This window comes from Empidonax traillii, unplaced genomic scaffold, assembly GCF_003031625.1.
Source record: "Empidonax traillii isolate 1590-97213 ecotype Southwest subspecies unplaced genomic scaffold, ASM303162v1 scaffold15:size5535645, whole genome shotgun sequence".
Taxonomy (NCBI): domain Eukaryota; kingdom Metazoa; phylum Chordata; class Aves; order Passeriformes; family Tyrannidae; genus Empidonax; species Empidonax traillii.
The window spans coordinates 1,079,865-1,099,561 of record NW_020955208.1 but is presented as its reverse complement, the minus strand read 5'-3'; the positions used below and the strand labels follow the sequence as shown (position 1 = coordinate 1,099,561).

General features: G+C 40.4%; 1 protein-coding gene across 5 annotated transcripts in view; it reads left to right on the top strand.

The window, feature by feature from the left end:
- Positions 1 to 19,697, top strand: part of TESK2 (testis associated actin remodelling kinase 2) — a 103,641-nt gene that overhangs the window by 46,360 nt on the left and 37,584 nt on the right. For all 5 annotated transcript variants that reach the window (XM_027893121.1, XM_027893130.1, XM_027893137.1 and 2 more), the window contains 2 exons: positions 9,662 to 9,783; positions 18,725 to 18,773. In XM_027893121.1, coding sequence (XP_027748922.1) covers positions 9,662 to 9,783; positions 18,725 to 18,773 — 171 coding nt within the window. The remainder of the gene's footprint in view (positions 1 to 9,661; positions 9,784 to 18,724; positions 18,774 to 19,697) is intronic.

Here is a 19,697-nt window from a genome sequence, read left to right as displayed (position 1 = left end):
GTGCTGGTGCTTTCTTAGTCTAAGTAGAAATCTTGTGAGTTTGATTTGTCTCATATTGGTGTGTCTCAGCCTTTTGGAGCCCTTCTGCCAACTGCTAAGACGATTTGTATGGTAACCACTTAACCAGACAGTTGTCTTCCTCTTGCTAATGATTTTTTGGGTACTGAGGTGCCAAGTTGCTGTCATCCTAGTCCTTGTCACTTAATTAGCAAATGCTTTTATAGGGCATGGGCTGTGGGGAGAAGTAGTAATAAATAGGCCTTACTCCAACAGATCATTAATATAGGAATTAAAAACCTCATCCCTGTCGCTGTTCTTTATGGATTGCACCATCGGGGCAAAATGCTTCCTCCCCACTTAGGCAATTCTGAATTTTAATGATATTTGCAATCTGATTTGTAGGGCACTTTTACATTTAGCAGAGTTGAGAATGCTTTGAAATACAAAGAACGGAACTTACGTTTGTCTGAAACAAGTTCTGTTACTTATTTATTTATTTATTTTCTGGCCAGGAGTCTAAAGACATTCATGTTATAATCACCCTAAAACACCAGCTGAGGAAACACTGCGATTGACTCAAAAGCCATCACCAGGTAGCAGATTTAATGAGAATCTTGTCTTTTGTGGTGCTGTTGAAAAATTCTAAGAAATTTCTGTATCACTTCTTCCTGTAGTCCTGCTTGGCATCACTACAAGTGAAGTCTAGAACTTGTACTGAGTGAAACAAATGAAAAAAGGGTGAAAGAGTTCTTATACTATATTTCACTTTCTCTGGTTGGGTCAGCCAGCTCCTCTGTTCAAGAAAGAAATATTTGGATAGTATGGCAGAACTAGCCTTGAAAGTGAGGGGTTTGTTTCTTTAGTAAAAAGCCAGAACAAAAATCACTGAAACAAACCTGATGCTAAAAGAGGTTCCTTTTTTACTCAGTCAAAAAAAGGAGCGTAGTTTAATGTATAATTGTCCATTTGGAATTGTATTTATCACCTCTTTGGAAACTTGGCCTCTCCTAAGCCTTGCTGAACAACTGATGTGTTTTGAATGTCCCAGATAAGTCTTTGTTGCCCTCACAACTAGAGGGAATGCTCACAAATTCTGTCAACAGTAAGAAAGACACTCTGATACTGTAACAAGTGGGACCTTGCAATAAGAGATAACCCCCTGGTTGGATTTTGTGTTTAGTACAGTGACTGCTGTAGTTCAGAGTCCTTTGGCCCTTTGATTTTATTCAGGAGGAAAAGCTGTGCCAATCTGGGTATCATTGTGCGGTTTCCCAGGGACAAAGCAGGTGGCAAGATTCCCTTGGCACTGAAATGTTTGTGTGCTTTTTGTCTTGTTTTCCATAATAATTTCTCAAGCACAGTCAAATGAGATCTGTTTAGTTTTCTGTTTGGGGTGGAGATGTGCTGGGTTGGCAGCTCTGGGATTTTCTGGGTTTTGCCAGCTGGCAAACATGCACATTTGTGTAAGCTCATTCATAGCTGATACTGAGAGACAGGTGCTGATTTACTGTTCTTCAAATAACTGGGCTGGCACAAGTCCAGTATTAACATGACTGTGCCTAGAGAACAAGAGTGCATCACTTAAAATCATTGTGAGACACCTCTGAGACACCCCTCTGAACACATATTTACTGGTATTGGCAGCAGGGGAAAGTTAAATGTATTTCAGTGATGGATTTCACTGCCTGTGCCTGGGGGAGTGTCTGGGAGGTGAATACTCACACGTGCACAGGTGTTACTGTGTTACTGGAAATCTAAAAATGAGAACCGCAAATTATTATTGGTGGCACTAACAGAAAAGAGATGCTGACAGTGTCAGATCCATAGGGAGTGCTTCCTCATAACCCCTAAATTACTGTTGGTAATGATTAGAGAAAGGAACTCCAACTATATATTAAGGCTTGTTTGCTGCTGCAGTTGTTGGGATTCTGGATGCAAGGCATCAAGAGCATCCTGTTCCCAGTAGGATATGGTGGCTAAGGCAATATCCAAGTTACAGGGACCTCTTCTCCTGTCCATGTGCTTCCTGTGTCTGGGAGTCAGCACAGCTGCTGAGCCTCCCTGTGCTCGGCACAGGCTGGAAGTGCTCTGGGGTGGCCCCAGGGCTGGGCACAAGCCCTGCAAGGTGGGGAACCTCCTGTCTGATGATCTTGTGGGATGAGGGGAGGAGGGAGCTGTGAAACATCCGCTGCAGTAATCGATGCAGGGACAGCCTTGCTTTGTTAACTAATCCACAGCTGACAGTGTGTCTAATGCTGGCTCACTGATGTCAGTTTGTAACTTCATACATGAGCTGCCTGCAATTAAGTCCTGCAAATCCAATTCTTGCGCTTCCCATCCTTTGCAGGCGATGGTGAGACGTAAGAAATTGCCTGGTATATTTAATTAACTGCTTGGGTAAGGAGGAGAACCTAATTCTCAATAAGAGCAGTTTTGTGAAGTCTTAAATAACAAGAAACTACTCAGAACTTTTGCTAAAAGTTACTAACTGTATCAGTTTATAAAAGCTGAAATATCTTCAAGTAAGCAAAATTTGGCTCCTTCATGCTCCTTGCTCTCTTCTTATTTGTGTTTGTGGTCAAATTTTAGTGCTCTAACTGTGATTATAGTTGCAGTAATTCTATGCCAATGGAGTCTGTTCTGAAAGAGAGACAGACTTTTCCTTACTCATGTGTGGTAATGTTTATTTGAAAGATTTATAAAAGAAACCTAAAGAAATTATTTCTGCCTCAAACAGAAGTTTCTGTCAAGGTTCCTGTACAGATTTTGGAAAGAAAGCCAACAAATGTATTTGATGAATACCAGTGATGACATTATTGGTGTGTGGGGGGGGACTCTGTGCTCAGTACCAAACTGTTTATATACTGTACAAGACTGGAAGTGCAATTGTATGTCAGGAGAACTCAGTCCAAACTGTTTGCTGCTTCAAAAGCATCTGCAGATTATGTAAATATCATTATCTTTTATACAGCATGAACCCATAGTAACATGGGAAATATTTAACCATAAGTATTAAAAATTAAATAGGAAAATGCGAACACAGGTCCAGTATCTGATTATGTATTATCTTTGGATGTTACAACAGTCATTTGCAGATGTCAGTCTTCCAGTTTTGTGGCAGGTAGATAGGAATATCACCTGCATTTTATAGATACAGCCAGAAAGGAAATGAAAAAAAGGAAATGCCATGCTCAGGGTTGCTCAGAGAGCTGAGGAATAGCTAACATTGAAAATGAAGAATAAGCTCCCCGTTCTGTACTTCAAACTCAATATTTCTTTTTCTTTCCTGACTGTGATATTAGGCTCAGGTATGAAGTGCATAGTTGAGCTATTTACTGAGGTTGTGATAAAACATGACTTACCTGGTGTCCATCAGTCAACTTCCCCACCTCGGGTTGTGCCTGATTATATCTCATCTCAAACTGTAGATCCTCTGATGAATTTGTGCTTTCTCTCAAAATAAGACTGTAGTCTCTTTTTGCCTTTATGGTTTGATTGAGATCAAGTTAATGGCAGAGGTATGTGCACAGAATCCTATCAATAACTGGTTTATTTAAAATAAATGGGTGCACTGGTTCTGCATTACACTGGGCAACAAAAAAACCCAAAAAAAATGCAAAAGAAAAATTGAGGTTTTTTTGTCACACAAGTGGATTTACGAACTATCAGCGATACCCCTGTCTTGCTAATTGTAAATTCACTTTAGTTTGGTAAAGAATTGGAAGATTTGTTTGGCTGTAGGTGTGGAATATTCTGTAGTAACTGAACTTGTTAAATCCTGAGTTGGTGATGCTGGAAGCTACTAAAGTTATCAAAACAGGACCTTCGTCTGATGACCAATACCAAGCTTTTTACTAAAGAGAAAACAGTCTCCCAACTTTTTCTGGGTATTTCTCTCCACTCTTTTTAGTAGGAGAAATTATTAGAGTCACAATTACTCTCAGGCTTTTAAAAGGTTTTGGGGGTTTGTTTTGTGCCTAATTTCTGTACATCTTCTGAACCTGTGCTAGAGCTCTTGTAGCACATGCTGACTAGTTTTGTTTGGCAAACTTTTGTTACGCTTGGCAGGCCTCTCTCTTGCTGCAAGAAGTTAGAGTACAGTGACATTCTGTATTACTACTCTGAAAACAGCTACAATCCCATCTGACTCCCTGGCATCAACATAGCAGCTTAGTATTATCTGGACTGATATATTTCTTTAAGCTTCTATTGTCACTGCAAATCTTCCCAGGGACATGATTGATTTTTGGACTCGATGCAGGCATCACTTCTTCAGATATGTGTATCTGGCAGTGGGTACATCTTGATGTTAAGAAAAACACTTGAGATTCCAGACTTACAAACAGTGTGATCTGAGCTGAGGAACAGGTTTGTCTTCTCAGCTGTAGGGAGCTTTCTTCAATCAACCAGAGAGAGCTCAGGTATTCTTTTAACACATTCATCCTCGAGCCATGAATAGATGTCCCTGTAAGTGTGATTGATGACTTGGTGGCTTGACTGGGAGACTTGGATAAAATACAGGTAAACCCTAATTTTTTTCTATAAGATTCCCTCTCCTGTCACAGCAAGAAAGTCTTGAGAGAAGTCTTGTATCAGAGCCAAATGCTGGTCTGCTTCCCCGTGAAAGGCTGTTTCCCTGTCAGTTAGCAGGGACTCTTGTGATGAAGCCTTTTCTCTTTTAACAGTGATTACTTCTATCATCTCATGTGCCTCAAGAGCTTTGTCAGCTCAGTCAGTTGACGTTATACTGCATAGCGCAGTTAGTGCAAATGGCCTAGAAAGGCAACTAAGGAAATGTCTTCATCTCTTGTCATCACAAGAGAAAATACCTGCACATCAGGTGAGGACAGGGGCTGTTACAGAAGGGAGATTGATGGAAGGTGGCACAGATAAGTAGAAGGCTCTTCAGCCTTTGCTGTCCATGCCACTAACGTGAAGGCTGAACGTGGAGGAAATCCTTGAAGTGGGGAGTGTAAGGTTGGTGAGGCAGTGCAAGTAAAAATAGTACGTGCAGCATTTTTGTGCATAGTCCAGTGACCTCAGAAAGGCAAAGCAAACTCAGGGAAGGTCATATTTGAACTAGAGGGGACTGCTTTTAAAATGGTGCTTTGGACACATGGCAGGCAAAGGCAGAAAGGTGAAGTGGCCAGTGAACACCAAGGTGTGTAAGAGAGTGAAGAAAGAATTGTTGTGTGTGCTAGAGCAGCAACGTGATTTTATGGACTAGGCTGGATGAGGAAATATCTGTAAATGTATTTAAGCAGTGAGGCTGGATGCCAAAAGAGGGGAAGGTAAGGAAAAACTGGAAAGCAATTGCATGAGGTTGTGGAAGAAAACTGTGACAAAATACTTCGAGCTACATAATGATGATTTGGAAAATAATGAAAATGCAGTGGAAAACTAGGGGCAAAGCTGAAAGCTGTGTTGGCAGATTTATAATATCAATGTTCGGAAATGTTCTTCAGATGTTTATTCCAAGGCCACCTGGAAAGGTACAGTGAATACAGATCAAAAAGGCCTTGAGAAAGATGAAATCAGGCTAGATTTCAGCTATTGCTTAAACATGCCTCCCCTTCAGTCCAGCAGAAAGTGGAAGTAGTGTAAATGTTCGGAATTTTGGAGAGCCCTGATAGATCTGCATGATGTAATAAATAATGATCTGAATTATATTTAATTTTTTTTTAATAATAAAGAACTTTATAGCTAAGCAGCAAGCTGAAAATTAAAACTATCAGTTTTTTGCAGGATAGTCCTTCTGTGAACTTGATACAGCATTCATATAGTGACTAGTTCTTTGGAATGTGAGCCCTGCTCAGTCACTCTTATGAGATTTCTTTTAAATACATTACTATTTCTTTACATGGATCCAAGACTTTCTCACTTGCTTCTAAAGGAAGGGATAAGGTCCAGGATCAGGTGGTTTGGAATGAGCAGGCAGCCCATGCTGCTGAGCCACAGCCAGGTCAAAGTGCAAAGTACTTTGATCCTGGAAGAATCAGAGTGCAAAGGGGCAGTTTATCTCCCTGTCAGCAATAAAACAGGGAGGTAATATCTGGTTACAGTGACCTTGGAGATGGAGACACACACACACAGGTAAGCAGACTGGGAAGTCAGAAGCGTGTGCAAAGCAGCTGTGGGATTGTCAGAATGTTTCTAAGCAGAGACACCATGATCCAGACATTGCTGAAAGGTTACTTGGTCTGATATCCAAGGAGCCCTAATTAATAATAATGTCAGCAGCTTTAAAAGCTTTACAGCAATCTGCAAGTTGCATCAGTGAAAGGTTTGAATTGCAGGAGTGAGTCCCTGTTTATGTTGAGTATACAGGCATAGGCCCGAGGCAAACTGCCTTGTAAACAAATGTTGGATTGGATCGGCAGTATTGCCAAAATATTTACTAGTTTTCCTTTTGGGTCAGGTGATTGAAACATCATTTCCATGCTTTCATTGCACAGAGGTGGCCTGAAAGGAGATGGAGGATTAAAACAAAATAGTTTGGCAGGGTTTTGGCCAGGGCTGCCAGAACAAACACAAATTTTGTGTAGGGAAAGGAGGCACAGAGGGCTGTGTCACTCGCAGCTCCTTCTGTGTCAGTGATTCAGAGCTTGACCAAGACCTGAAAGACAGAACCTCTCAGTTCCCTGTTGTCAGTCTGTTCTTCCCACAGAAATACTGTTTGCCAGCAGTGCTTCAGGAGAGAGAACACTGTTAGTCTTACCGTGATTCCAGGTGATTAGAACTGTGCTCCATAATGTATAAACTGATACTGGATTTTATTTATAGTACTGACTATTGTCCTTGTGAGAAAGATTCCAAGGATGAGGAGAAAGAACTCTCCCCCCCCCCCCCCAAGACATCACCACAGAACCTTATTCAGTCTGTCAATAGAACAGCAGAATAATCCAAAAAGGAGGATGAAAAATTTTGTCTTCGCAAAAGCAGCTGAATTTTCTCTGTATGTGGAGTCAGAACTGTGGGCACTCAGACCTTTGAGCAGCAGTTGCTGATCACTTCTCGGGCATATCAGACCTGAAAATCCAGGGAGCATGTAGGACACAGTGCCTCAAAAAGTTACCCACCTTCTTTTCTGAGGTTTCCTTAGCTTAAGAGGAGCAGTCAGAACAAGGAAAAATATCCTTTGATAGGTTCTACTTTTACCTCAGAGTTGAGGCAAAAGAGCTGGAAATTTTGGCGTGGAACTGAGTGAAGTATAGAAATGGCCAGGAAATTAAGAGGTAGCTGGCAGAGTTAATGAGAAGGCAAATACTGTTCAAGACCGCACTCCAGCAGAGTTCCTGCTCACCTTCTACCTCTTTTCAATCCCTTTTGGCAGACCTTGAAGCTTCTGTGTCAGTGGGAAAGCTCATTTCTGAGAAGGTTCTGTTGAGAGCTTTTTCTCTGCCTGTAGGATTAAAGTTTCTTCAAATCCTTTTCCATTCCCTGAAACCCCCAAATTACTCTACCACAACACCCCAGATTCCTCACCCTTCTCTCAGGTGTTGATTTGGCTGCTTCTATGTATAGATTCAAAGCACAGCCCTTTAAATTGACATTGTTGGAACAAATCTTCCTTTCTTAAGACTGTGAAAGCTTTTTAAAAATTTTTATTCCCCCTCACCCAAGGCATTACTCCTAATAAAACTAATGTATAACTAAAATTTGTTTTAGAAGTCTCTATATATAGACACTGACCTGTCATTCAAATTGGCTGGGTATGCAAAAGCTGCGTAAAATTAAAAATTAATGAAAGCACACAACAGACACAAGAAACCTGGCAAGTAACAATAAACCTCATCCACTTAACATGCAATCACCCTGCCTAAAACCAATAAGCATGCCAAACAGGCAGGACAGGTTGTGTGCAGAAGGATTCTAGATTATCTTGTTATAACGCACTAAAGCTGTAGTTCAACCAGTTTTTATTTGAAAGCCAGTATTACCACAGAAAGGAGGAGTCCCATGCCTGTGAACTTGCTGGTGGGTTTCCACTTTCCGTGCTGGTCTCTGTATCCTCCACCCCCTTTCTCTGATCCTGCTTGCACTGGGATTACTGGGTGACTGTGGGTGAGGCATCTGAGGAGCTCATTTACATCGGCGGGGGAAGCAGCAGGAAAAGCATCCAAGGGCTATTTTTCTACTCCTGCAGTCCCTCGATGATGTTTTCCACACTTATCTGGGATGTTTCCAGTGCTACCCAATACTTCAAACTAGGATGGGAAGAGGCAACTTGGAAGCATTTAAGCAGGCAGGCACCTGAAACGGGACACCCTTTTCTCCCAGTACATCCCTGTGCTCAGTTCCTGTGCTTTGTGTGCAGATGAGAATGTTTGGCTATAAAATATGCCCCTCGTTCTTGTAGATATGGTGTGAAAATAAAACTTGAAAAGGGGAGTATCATCCCTTGCTGCCACAGACCTGCCAGGGAGCTTTACCTCCTAAAACCATACCCTACTTTTTTCCCTGCACCTGCTTATCATGAGTTCAGCTGTTCTTTCTGTAATTAACATAATTAATTAACTATTTAATTAATTAAATAAGCTCCAATTAACATATCACAGCTCTTACTGGAAAAGATGTGCAGAGCCTTGTGGAATAAGAGCAGGCAGGCTGCTGTTGCTTAAAATGTAGGTGGTTTGTGTGTGCCTCCATCATAATGTGAATTTCAGTTTTAAATTAGAAAGCTGATGAGTCTTAAATCCTTGCAAGACAGACTTTTCTTCTAAACTGATCTCCATAAAAGTGAATCAGTTTGCTGTGGGGGTAGTTCAGTATTTTGGGAAGTGCATGTTTTCTGTTTGTGAGCTGCAGGTACCGATGTGGGAAGAAAATGGTAACGCAGTTTCCATCAGTACTACCAGCATGTGTGGGGGAATGCCCAACTGCAGGGAGATTCAAAGGGTTGGCAAACCTTACACTATCCTGACAGCTCCTTTCTGATAGCAGCACACATCTACATGATATTGGTCTGTTGACAGATGGGCTGGTTTGAGAGAGTATCAAGTTAAAAATGGCCCAGTCACACATTTCTGACCAGGGAAGGTGACTCTGAACCGGGTGCCGGTTCTGGGCAGTTGCTGCAGAAATCCTCTTTTTCATACCAACACTCTGCAGCCAATACTGACACCCTGGTCGAGGCAACCCCCTGTCCAGGAACCTCTCCCTGCTTTGCTCAAATGCTTTCTGTCCACTCAGTGTGGGAGCTGCTTCATAGTCTTGGTTCAGAAGTGAATTTGGAAAACCTCCATCATCTGCCCTGTACCCCAACTAACTGTTCCTCTCATAACCCGTTCTGTGAACAGTAACAACAACCACTGCAGGGGGTAAAAAAGAGGGATATGGGTGGAATGAAGATAAGTTTTGTAGGTCTTGGAGAAGGAGACTTTGTGGACAAATAAGTGATTTCCTTCACTTGTACTAAGAAGCTGGTAACTTTTTTTTTCAACTTCTCAAGCTCTCTGTCATTGAGTTGCAAGGGAAGAGCAAAATGTCTTTTCACATTTGCCCAGCATGCTCGTGGAAAGTCACCTCTGTGATAAAGACTGCAGAAATTGGAGTCTAGATCATCATTTGCCATGGAAGATCTCTACACTGTACTACAGCATTACTGGGTTTTCAGTCTTGCATTTCATATCCTCACCATTTTTTTGCTTCTGTCCTGTAGGTAAGGCACAGAACTTCAGACCAGGTGATGGCTTTGAAGATGAACACACTGAACAGCAACAGAGCAAACATGCTGAAGGAGGTTCAACTTATGAATAGACTCTCACATCCAAACATCTTAAGGTACACTGGCTTTTCTTTCTGAATTATATAGAGATAAGTTGTCTTTAGTAAGGCTGTCCTATTTTCGATCTTTATTTATTTGTTTTCTTATACTGTATCTGTTGTGAATGTGTTAAGATCAGTTGCTAATTTAATAGAAGAAGGGAGAGGAGGAAGAAAAGACTTGAGAGAAAAAAAAAACCAAAACATCCCACGGACACGATTTTCTTATCTGGAGTTTACCAGTAGTGAGTAACAAATGTCAGAGAAAAAAACCAAATGTTCACATTTTAAATTTCAAATGACTCAGTAAAGTGATATGAAGAGGGAAATTTGGCTTCTTTCGGGGAATTTAAATTATTGCAAATTTAACACCATTCAAATAACCTATGGTTACTAATCTTACAGATCAGCAATGCAAAGTGCCATAGCTGCTGCTGCTTATTTTTAGGTCTGCTTCCTAGTTTTTAGCATTTTCTTATTGTAGTATTGCCAGGTGGTATAAGAGGGACGGAAGAAAGGAAGCTAGAGTTGAACTAATCTGATTTTTCTGCTCCTGAAAGGAAAAAAGGTAGTTCTTGCTTTGCAATAGGTTTCTGCATGCAAATCCAAAATGTTTCAATGTGTATGTCGTTATTTCTTGAATCTTTTTAGTCTTGGTTACTCTTCTATGATGATGTGACAAGCAATTAAGATAATTAGCTGAAGCCATAACATTATGAAATGTAAAGATGTGATGACAGTGTACTAAATAACCAGCTCTCCCCAACTGCTGTTGTGCAGCTGGGATCCATTTTTGATCTCAGGCAGTGCAGCTCTTTCGAAAAACCTTCAGAGACACAGTGACCTTTGCTACTTCATTTCTTCTTTTTCACCTCTCTGTTAAATAGTACAGACATAGAGCACTGATTCCTAAAATCCTCTATAACCAACTTTTTTGATCCATAAAATCCCATCTTAGTCTTCGTCAACTGATGTGTAACAATAGAATTTCCTTCAGTATTTATGAGGACACCTGTCAGAAGCATTTGAAATATTTGTAGGGAGCATTCCATTAATTCATGTCTGTATTCTTTACTTTTTTTCTTAAAACCTCAAAAACCTGTGAACTTAGAGAATTTTTACTTGTAGTAAACTGTATTGGTTTTATTACAATATATTTATTTGAGTGGTGTAGGAATCTATCCTTAATTACAATTCTTAGTCTGTTTTCTCTGCTCTGTTCCCAGCAAGTCTTCCTTCTGTTTGGCTGTTTGTTTTTAGTTTTAGTTCTCCCATTTTTTTTTTAAATTTAAATTTTATTACCTATCTGGCTTTTTAGATTTCAGGATCACTAGTTGTTTCTTATGTCTATCCCCCACACCTTTCCCTCAGAATCCTTAGATAGGCAGCACATGATCCTGGGGACTGATCCAGCTGCGTTTTTAGTAAGGTTTGTGGAAAGAACAAGTTCATAGGATTGTCAGAATCACTTCATCGTCTTCTTTATCAACTTTGTGTGGTTTGTAAATCTTATTTTGTAAAAAAATCTAAGCATTTGGTTGCACCTTGATGTAACCTTGCTCCCCCTTGAATGGAATTACTGAGGTGTTGCTGGAAACAAAAGTTACTGTGCTCAGTCCTGAGTAATTGCTGCAATTCAAATGTTTTATGTTGTCTGAGAGATCATATCTGTGATATACTGGTCCCCCCTGGCCTTAGAGCCTGTGAATGATTTGAAGTCAGGGGTGTTGCACAGATGGTCCTGAAGGAAGAACAATAATGTATTGATTTATGCCTGAAGCAGAAAAGGAATTTCATTTGGTCTCCCAGTTATTACCCGGGATTGATAGAGAAGTCTTTCTCTCTGTGTGCTCAGCTAGGCAGTTATGAGTGAATACATCAGAAATAAATGACTTAAATAGAAACAATTTATCTTTGCATAGTTTGTTTTGGAGGAAAAGCTGCGTTTGATTTATTAATGGCTTGATTTGAGGCTTCTTCTTAGAGAGTTGGTTCCCTGGTAAAAAAATACTGCCTTTTTCTTATCTGTTAGGTGAGTCTCCTTGCTACAGGAAATGCAAATGGGAAAACAGTGTTTAATTTTAGTTTATTCTTTGATTGAAAAATTTGCCCTGATAGTGATAAGCGGTGAGAGGTTGTATTGCTTGTTTGACAACATTGTGTTGTCAAAGAAGAGCAGCTGGAGTTGCATTGCTGAGAGGCCCCCAGGAAAATGTTCTGCAGCAACATGTTCCCATTGAAACATTTTCTGGGATTATTTTTGGAAATTTTAAGCTTATATTAGTATTTAAAGGGAACATCCTCTTCCAAGAAGTTCTTATGTATAACTTCTCCAGGGGCTATGAGCTACCTCAGCTTGCCGTTAAATATTATTTTCTTCACTTCATTTCTGTCCTTTGAAGTTTTCCCTCCATATTACTGAGTAAGGTGTTTTGTCACCAGCATCAACTTTACTTCTCTGCTGATTAGTCACTGGATCTCTTCCACAAGCCTTGAAGGTGTACTCTGCTTTTTATGGAATATAGAACCTCTGAGCTTCTTCATATTCTGTAAGCTCTGGGACTACCTGCTGTTAATTTATGCTGTAAAAAAAGCAGCTTTCCTTAGTGCTGGTCTGTTTTTAGCCAGTAAGGATACGAGTGGGTTCTTAGGCTGAAATGTGGAGATCATGTTGTGCAGGGCTTGGTTGTAGCAGGTAAGGGCTGTGAGGTGCTCTGATATCAAATGGCTTGTGAAATTATGAAGCTGGGTAGATACTGGCTTTGCAGCTTCCGGATTTCTGCTCTCAACCCACTTCAACATTTGCAGTTTAAATGTTTTAGAAAGCCAATGTCAGGTTTAGCAATGATGTATTTATTTTAGTGTACTAAAATATTGCTTAAGCTGAGTGTGTGGTTGTGTTTTTGAATGTGTCCTGGTGCTTTGGTACCTGAAATTGGTAATTCAATCAGTACTTTTGTCCTGTAACTTTTGTAGTTTATACGAACTAAGTGATATGGAAGAGAGAAGAGGCTCATTATTATCCTCTGGATGCTTAAAACCCCCATCCCTTTAGTGCTCTAAAATATAGAGCTTTGTAACTTCTTACAAACTGTCAATGATGTTACTGCAAAGATTTGGTGGTTTTGCCATTGGTTGCACTGATGTGAGTAATAAATATTGCTGACTATTTAAAACTGCTTTTGCTTCTGTGCTGCCCATATCAATTCCTTTTTGGAGTCAGAGATGCCTATTGAGGTTTTTATCCAGGCTGTGATCACAGTTCTGAAGTTTGTCAGTAGTTGTTGGCTTCCTCCCATTCCTTAGCTCAGCAGAGATTACCTGGAGGCAGGTCCATGTTTTTACCTCAGTGACACTCCTGTACTGTCTGAGGAGGTGCAGTTGGGTTAAGGTGTTTCAGTTTCTCTGCTTCTAAAATGTGGTGAAGTAACAATTTGAGTATTTAGGCTTTGAAAGCCTTTTTATTCGCAGAGTGAAAGGCTGACTTTAAATCTCCCCACTCATTTCCCCGTTTCTGCACTCAAATTCTGCTCCTGGCCAGCTGTGTAGATCCATCTTAATCAGCAGACTGATGTAAGTGAAGAGTTAGTTTTCACTTACACAGTCCCCAGTAAGTATATCTGTCCCCATGGTAGGACCATAAAGATTCCAGTGGTCAAATATATGTGTGTATATAAATTTCTAATGTATTTTCCATCAAGAAAATGAGAAACTCCCCTCTCTTAGAGGGTTTATTTTGGCAAAAATAGAGCCTCTTTGTTAGTCTGTTAAGGATATTTTAGGATAGACGAGTTCAGCTCTTGCAGCTACACAGCCATGATGGTAAAAAGTAAGGGAATTTGGGAGTTTTTTTGTTTGTCTCCCTTCCTCTTGTTTCCTGTTTCAGCTAGCAGAAATGATTCCAGAAGCAGAAGAGATGTTAACTATAATGGAGTAACTTTTTGTTCAGTCACTGTCTGGTGTTCATAACAAACTATGTATGAAAAAGCTGCTTATTTTTTTGTTTTTTTTCCCCAGGGTCCAGCTTAGGGACACTTTAGGAGTGGACAGAGCAGGAGAAGATGAATGTTTTTCATGTTTTATTCTGTTTCTACCATCAACTTCATCTCCTGTTCCACCTCACACCTGCACATGAGCTAAACATGGAGAACTAAAATGCTTTTCTGCCTCTGATCTACACTTCTCCCTGCTTTGGGTGTGGGATGTGCTGGTCTTATCACATCTTCCCTCAGAACAGATGGTGAGGGGAGGCATGAGAAAGTGAGCTGGACTTGTGTTTTGTCCCATGAGATGTTTACTATAACCGCTTTAATACAGGTTGGGTGATACATGGCAAGACTGTCATTGCTGGGGGTAGGGAAGGCAGAGGTTTGGAGCATTTTTTCGCTTCCTTATTAACCTGTTTCTATTTAAAGGGCAGAGCTGTTCAGGGCTTGGGTCAGATCTGGTACCAGAGCTGTGAAAGGTTTGGTGTGTGCTTGTAAATGTGTTCTGCTGTTTTGCTGATTCCCTGATTGCTGGTGTGCTGCTGTGTAGTCATGAGTTTTTCCCCAAATCAAAGTAAGAAAATAGGGCTGTAAAGGACTCAGGAAATCTCTGTCCTTTTGCCCTGGCTGGGAGCCTTTGGGCTGGAGTCTGGGAGACCTGATACCTTTCCATTTTGGTAATATCATGGAGGTGTTTTTTTTTCATATGCACAAGTGCAGTGCTGTGCTACCAAAGATTCCCTGTCTCCTGTGCTGTCTCTTAAATTAGTGTATCTTCAATTTTGAGCTAGAATTTCAGTCTTTAATATCACGACTGTTTGCATCTGTACCTCGGGGACTTGAGTTAAACCACTCTGTGTACAGAAAGCCTCAGCTCATGCCTTAAGTGCTCTCGTGGGAGCTCTTGGAGGTATTGCTGCATGTTTGGCTGTGAGCATGAAGGCAGATTGACTCGTGGATTAAACCCACCTCCTCGTGCCTGCCTGCACACAAATAAGCACACAGTGTGTGTATTCCATGAGCTTCTTCCAAGAAGAATTTTATTTCTTCTCCCTTGAGGCAAATCCAGCACCCTGGGAACACAATACCAGGGTTTTTTTCTGTGTGCAGTTTTCTCCTTTCAGACCTTCCTTTCTGTGAAATTACTCATGATGGACTTTTGTTACAATAGCCAGAAGGATGGATTTTGTCTTCTAACATCCTTTGTCATGTGTTGAAAAGTGCTTTAACAGGAAAGAAAATTACTTTTGCTTCTCTTTGTGTAATGTGATTATCAAAAAGGATTATTGCAGGAATGCAGTGTGCAAGGCAGCAGAAGAGAGGCTGTGTGTGCTGTGTGTAGTATGTTACAGAAATGATAGATTGAATGCCCTACCTCTGTCCAGAACCAAAATGCAAGTCTAGAAAACGTAAAATACATTTTTAATCTATCATGGTGCCTAAAACATTAATGCAGACCTGATATTCTTACCTTCTTCCTTCTCCAAAAATCAGTGCAATGAAATAGGAGGGTGTCTTCTGACCTCTTGTCTCTTTACGTTACTGAGCTCATATCAGAGACTGTTGCATTGGTGTGTTTGGTTTGTTTTTTCTGTTTAATGTTATCAAAGTGCTGGATTTCCTCATACAAGCAGTAAATTTCTGAGGGCATCAATTTATTTTGCTGAGGTGTAGCTGCCCCACAGCTGTTTTTATCCACAAAATAGGAATGTGTGCCAGTGAAGTTCTTTTAATGGGAAGCATGTGTTCAGTGTCTGGATGCTCACAGAGGCTGCATAATCTGAATATTAGTTTTGCTTGATAAATTAAGGCAAAGAGCAGACAGAGGCTACAGTTTTCCCTTTTCTGTCCAGAATTTTCTTCCTTGTCATCTGACTGAACTGCAAGTGGTTTCAGCTGTAAAGGACTAAGAAACATCCAGACTACCTTCTCTTGCCCTTGTTTAGGAGGAGGGGTATTCCACATTGATTGATTGAGGAATTATCTCATTTACAAAATGATACTCCCAACATCTGTAGGTTGCTGACATTTGTTAGAAAGCATTTTATGTGCTGCACTGTGCTTAGCAGGCTGGACTCGAGTAACGTGCTTTGTATCTGCAGCTTCTGGAAAACTTTTCCAACCACTCGTTACGATTTTGGAAGCGTTTCAGCTTCCTGATAAGGCCAGATATGCTGTCTTGAAAATAAACTTCCTCAAATCTGCAAATGCTCTCCTGTTTTGTGGGTGACTGGATCACTGAAGCTTCTTTTCACTAGGAATGCTTATAGGAAGTGTAACCTTTGGCTGACAAGACAATCTGCTGAAGTTCACCTACGAGCGCATTTTGGCTCAGGAGACGGAGCGTCTCGCCAACAGGAATCATCTCAGCTGTGCTGGACCAGCGTGTCAGCTTCCTCTGCACAGACCTCAGAATCTCAGCTGGGGCAATCTCAGAAATTGAAATCAGATGTTAAATCTTGCTTGGTAATGGTATTTCCCGGTAGCAGCTGGGTGTATTAGAGTGAAAATCCTTTCCAACAATGTTTTGTAGCAGTACTTGGCTTAACCGAGTGGCTTATTATTGCTTGATAAAGCAGCTAAGCAGAAGTTCTTTCAGGCACTTGGATCACTACATGGCCTGTTCTCTCAATCTGTTTTCCAGAGTCTGAAAACTGAGATTCACGACACGAAGTTTAAATGGCCTCAGTGTGTTGCTTGTAAACTCATTAATTCTTTTTATCAGTGTGTCTGGCTTCTCTTTTCCTGGGGAATGGCTTCTAAATATGAGGGGGTTTATAAATGTATCTTCACCTCCAGCTTTTTGCCATGAGGTCATGATGTGGAGCTTTGGTTTTAGTTTCTGATTCAAAGTTAGAAATGTATGGCTGTTTCCTGGTAGAAATCCCAAGTGTTTAAGGTTTTTAAACTCCTACTTTTGGTTACTTGAGTTAATGTGTCTTTGCTGCCTTAAGAATGGGTTTATAAAGGTAATGGATGTTTCCACTGAGACTTCCCTGGACCTAAACAGAAAAAGTTAAGTTCAGCCAGTCTTTAAATGACAGTGATGTCTTTCCTGTTTGGTAAAGATGAGACAAGAAATTTAATTTTTTTCAAAATTTTGATAAATTCTTAGATGCATTTGTATTTTAGTATTACGTCAAATACAGTTAAATTCTTAATTTGAAAGTAGTGTAATACACCTTTACAAAGGAAAAGTTGATAAATAGATGAAAACATTATTGTTTTTATTTACTTAGCCTCAGGTTTTGTTAAATGAAAATATTGCCATAGAGGGTTAGTGTTGTGGAATTAGTGTGTTTCATAGAAGAAAAAATACTTTGGAAAGTTGTCTAATAGTGGAATTCATATATTGAATTGGGGTTTTTTTCCATTTTTGCTTGTGAATAAAGCCATTAACACCATGTCTGATAGCTCTGGAGACTTTCAGAATGCACTAAGAAGCAGATTTCTGCTCTGGATTTCTTAGTCTCAGGAGGATTTAATTTGTCAACTTGTTTACAAAGTGGTTCACATGCCATGGCTGTGTGAAGTGGAACTCAGAAATAGCAGTGCTTGAGTAGATGATATATCTAAAAGAAGGTTCTTCCATTTCCCCTGAATACCTGGTCATACCTTGTTGTTCTACACCGAACAAGAGGAATTGGATTTTTCACTACCTCTCCAATTAAAGTTTCCATATTCAGGGAATTTTGTTTGAGGTGAGAGCAGGCAGTAGTAGATGTTCTGGTACAAGTTCTGCTGCTTCTTTGGTTATAAAACCAGATTTCCACAGCTCAGCTTATGCAAAGGTTCTTACCTATACAATTTTTCTTCGGCTGCTTGTAATTTCCCAGTCAGCTGCTGGACAAGGGAACAGTGAGGATCATTCATATCCTCAAAAGCAGCTTAGCTGAACCAGCACTACATGTCTTGCATCATTTTTGGGTTTGAATTCAGAAGTGCTTCAGGATATAAAACGTCCTTTTCCTTTAAATTGTTCCCCACAAGATTCCCGTCACATTTAATGCAGTCGTGCATTTCTACCCGTTGCTTGCAGAATGGAAATTGCTGAACGTTGTGGAGATGACAAGACAACTTGTTTTTGCTCACTGAGACCAAAACTTAAATGATAAAACTGAGAATTAGTTAATCCAGGAAGAACTGACACTTGAACTCTTCAGGGAAGGCTCTGAAGTTTATACAGTTTTGGCATTACTGAACTTTCTCGTGGGAGATGTTTGCTCTTGGTGTTAATTTGCATTTTGTTGCTTTTAAGTTCAGCTTGCATGGTGGTAAAAAATGAGCTTTGAGTTGTTTCTCGTACGTTAAATTTATGGCACATTCCGTTGCTCTCCAGAAGAATCAAGGGTGACAGTCATTGCTATTGACAGCAGGAGTGTGGACCTTGTGCAGTGCAGGGAACACTTGTGGAATGTGTGTACACTGAATATTACCACAACTTGCTTCCATCCAAGTGCTGCAAAGAGGGGGCTGGGGAGGGGAAGTGAACAGCGTGTGTGTGCCCTCCTATTCCTGAGTGGTGAGGAATGGGATAGGAAGAAACATCTTTATGCTTAAACAGCAAAATGCAAAGGGAAGTAATTTTCTGTTTATGCAGACCAGTAGTGGATTACTTGGCTTAAACTTCCTTCCAGCAGAACTCTCAGACTGTTCCTTTCTGCAAAAACCATTATATGCTGGCCTTTGCTTACAGTCAAATTAGTGACTTTCCATATTGAGTTTGAGCTGTCTCCCTTGCTCTCTTGGAACTGCTAATTCAAATTATGTTGTAATGTAGACACATGATTTTGTTTTGTGCTGAGATGTTTAAGTAATCAACAGTGAAGTATGCAGTGTCTGTGAGGCTGAATTTTTTTCTTTTTCCTCCTTTTGTGGTGTATGCAGAAATTCTTATTATCTTAGTTACTTGAGAGAGAAAAAAGAGGGGGGACAGAAAGCCCAAACCACTTTTCTTTTCTTGTTTCTTGTAGGTTTATGGGTGTCTGTGTGCATAAAGGACAGCTGCACGCTCTTACTGAGGTAAGACAATTTCATGATGTAAATACTGAATATGAAAACAGTTCTCAGGCCAGATTCTGCAACTGCTGTTGAGTGACGTTTCTTTTATGGGGAGTGGTGAGTTAATCACTTGGTACTTACTGTGCTGTGGGAAGGCTGCAGAATCAAACCTCAGAACTCCCCTTGTTATGTCTTTTTTCCTCAGAAGCACTTAGGATGGGGGAAAAAATCATAGTAGGGACATAAAATTTCACTGACAATGTCTGACGTAAGAGACGTGTCATTTGTTTCAATGACACTGCATTGTGTTTAAGTCTTATTTCTACTTCAGCTGCACATTTCACAGGTGAGTCAGTGACATTTCAGCTGGGTGATATTATTGTATTCAGTCCCTACCACTTTCTGATTTGGAATAACATCAAGATTACAGCTTAATCTGGGTCCCATTAAAAGGAATTATTCCACTGCCTGTGGACCCTGGCCAAGATCTGGGTATCAAATGTGAAGCTGAAGTTTCCGTTCATGTGAGTCTTCCCACCCAGTTTTACTGGCTTGTGTGTTTAATCCCTCTGTAAACTGCTCAGGAAAAATAAAAAGGGAGTATTTTCTTGTTGGGAATAGTGTTGCCTGTTTTGAGTCAAAATCAATAAAATTATTTTGCCTGTTGTATTAGTTTTAGTACAGATTGAAAGTCGTGTTTTGTAAAGTTAATGTTGCTTACTTCTGATTTGTAAGAACTGCTCCATTAAAAGATTAACCCTTTCCCACCCTCCCAAAGACAGGTATGCTATTAATTAACAATTAAAGCAGGTTCCTGGTACGGTGTGCTTGCCAAGGACTGCAGTAAAATGAGAAGACTGGATGGCTGTATGCTAATCAGCAGGATATGTGTCACCATCACTTTCTGGAACTTACATATGCGACTCTGAGGCAAAGATGCACATA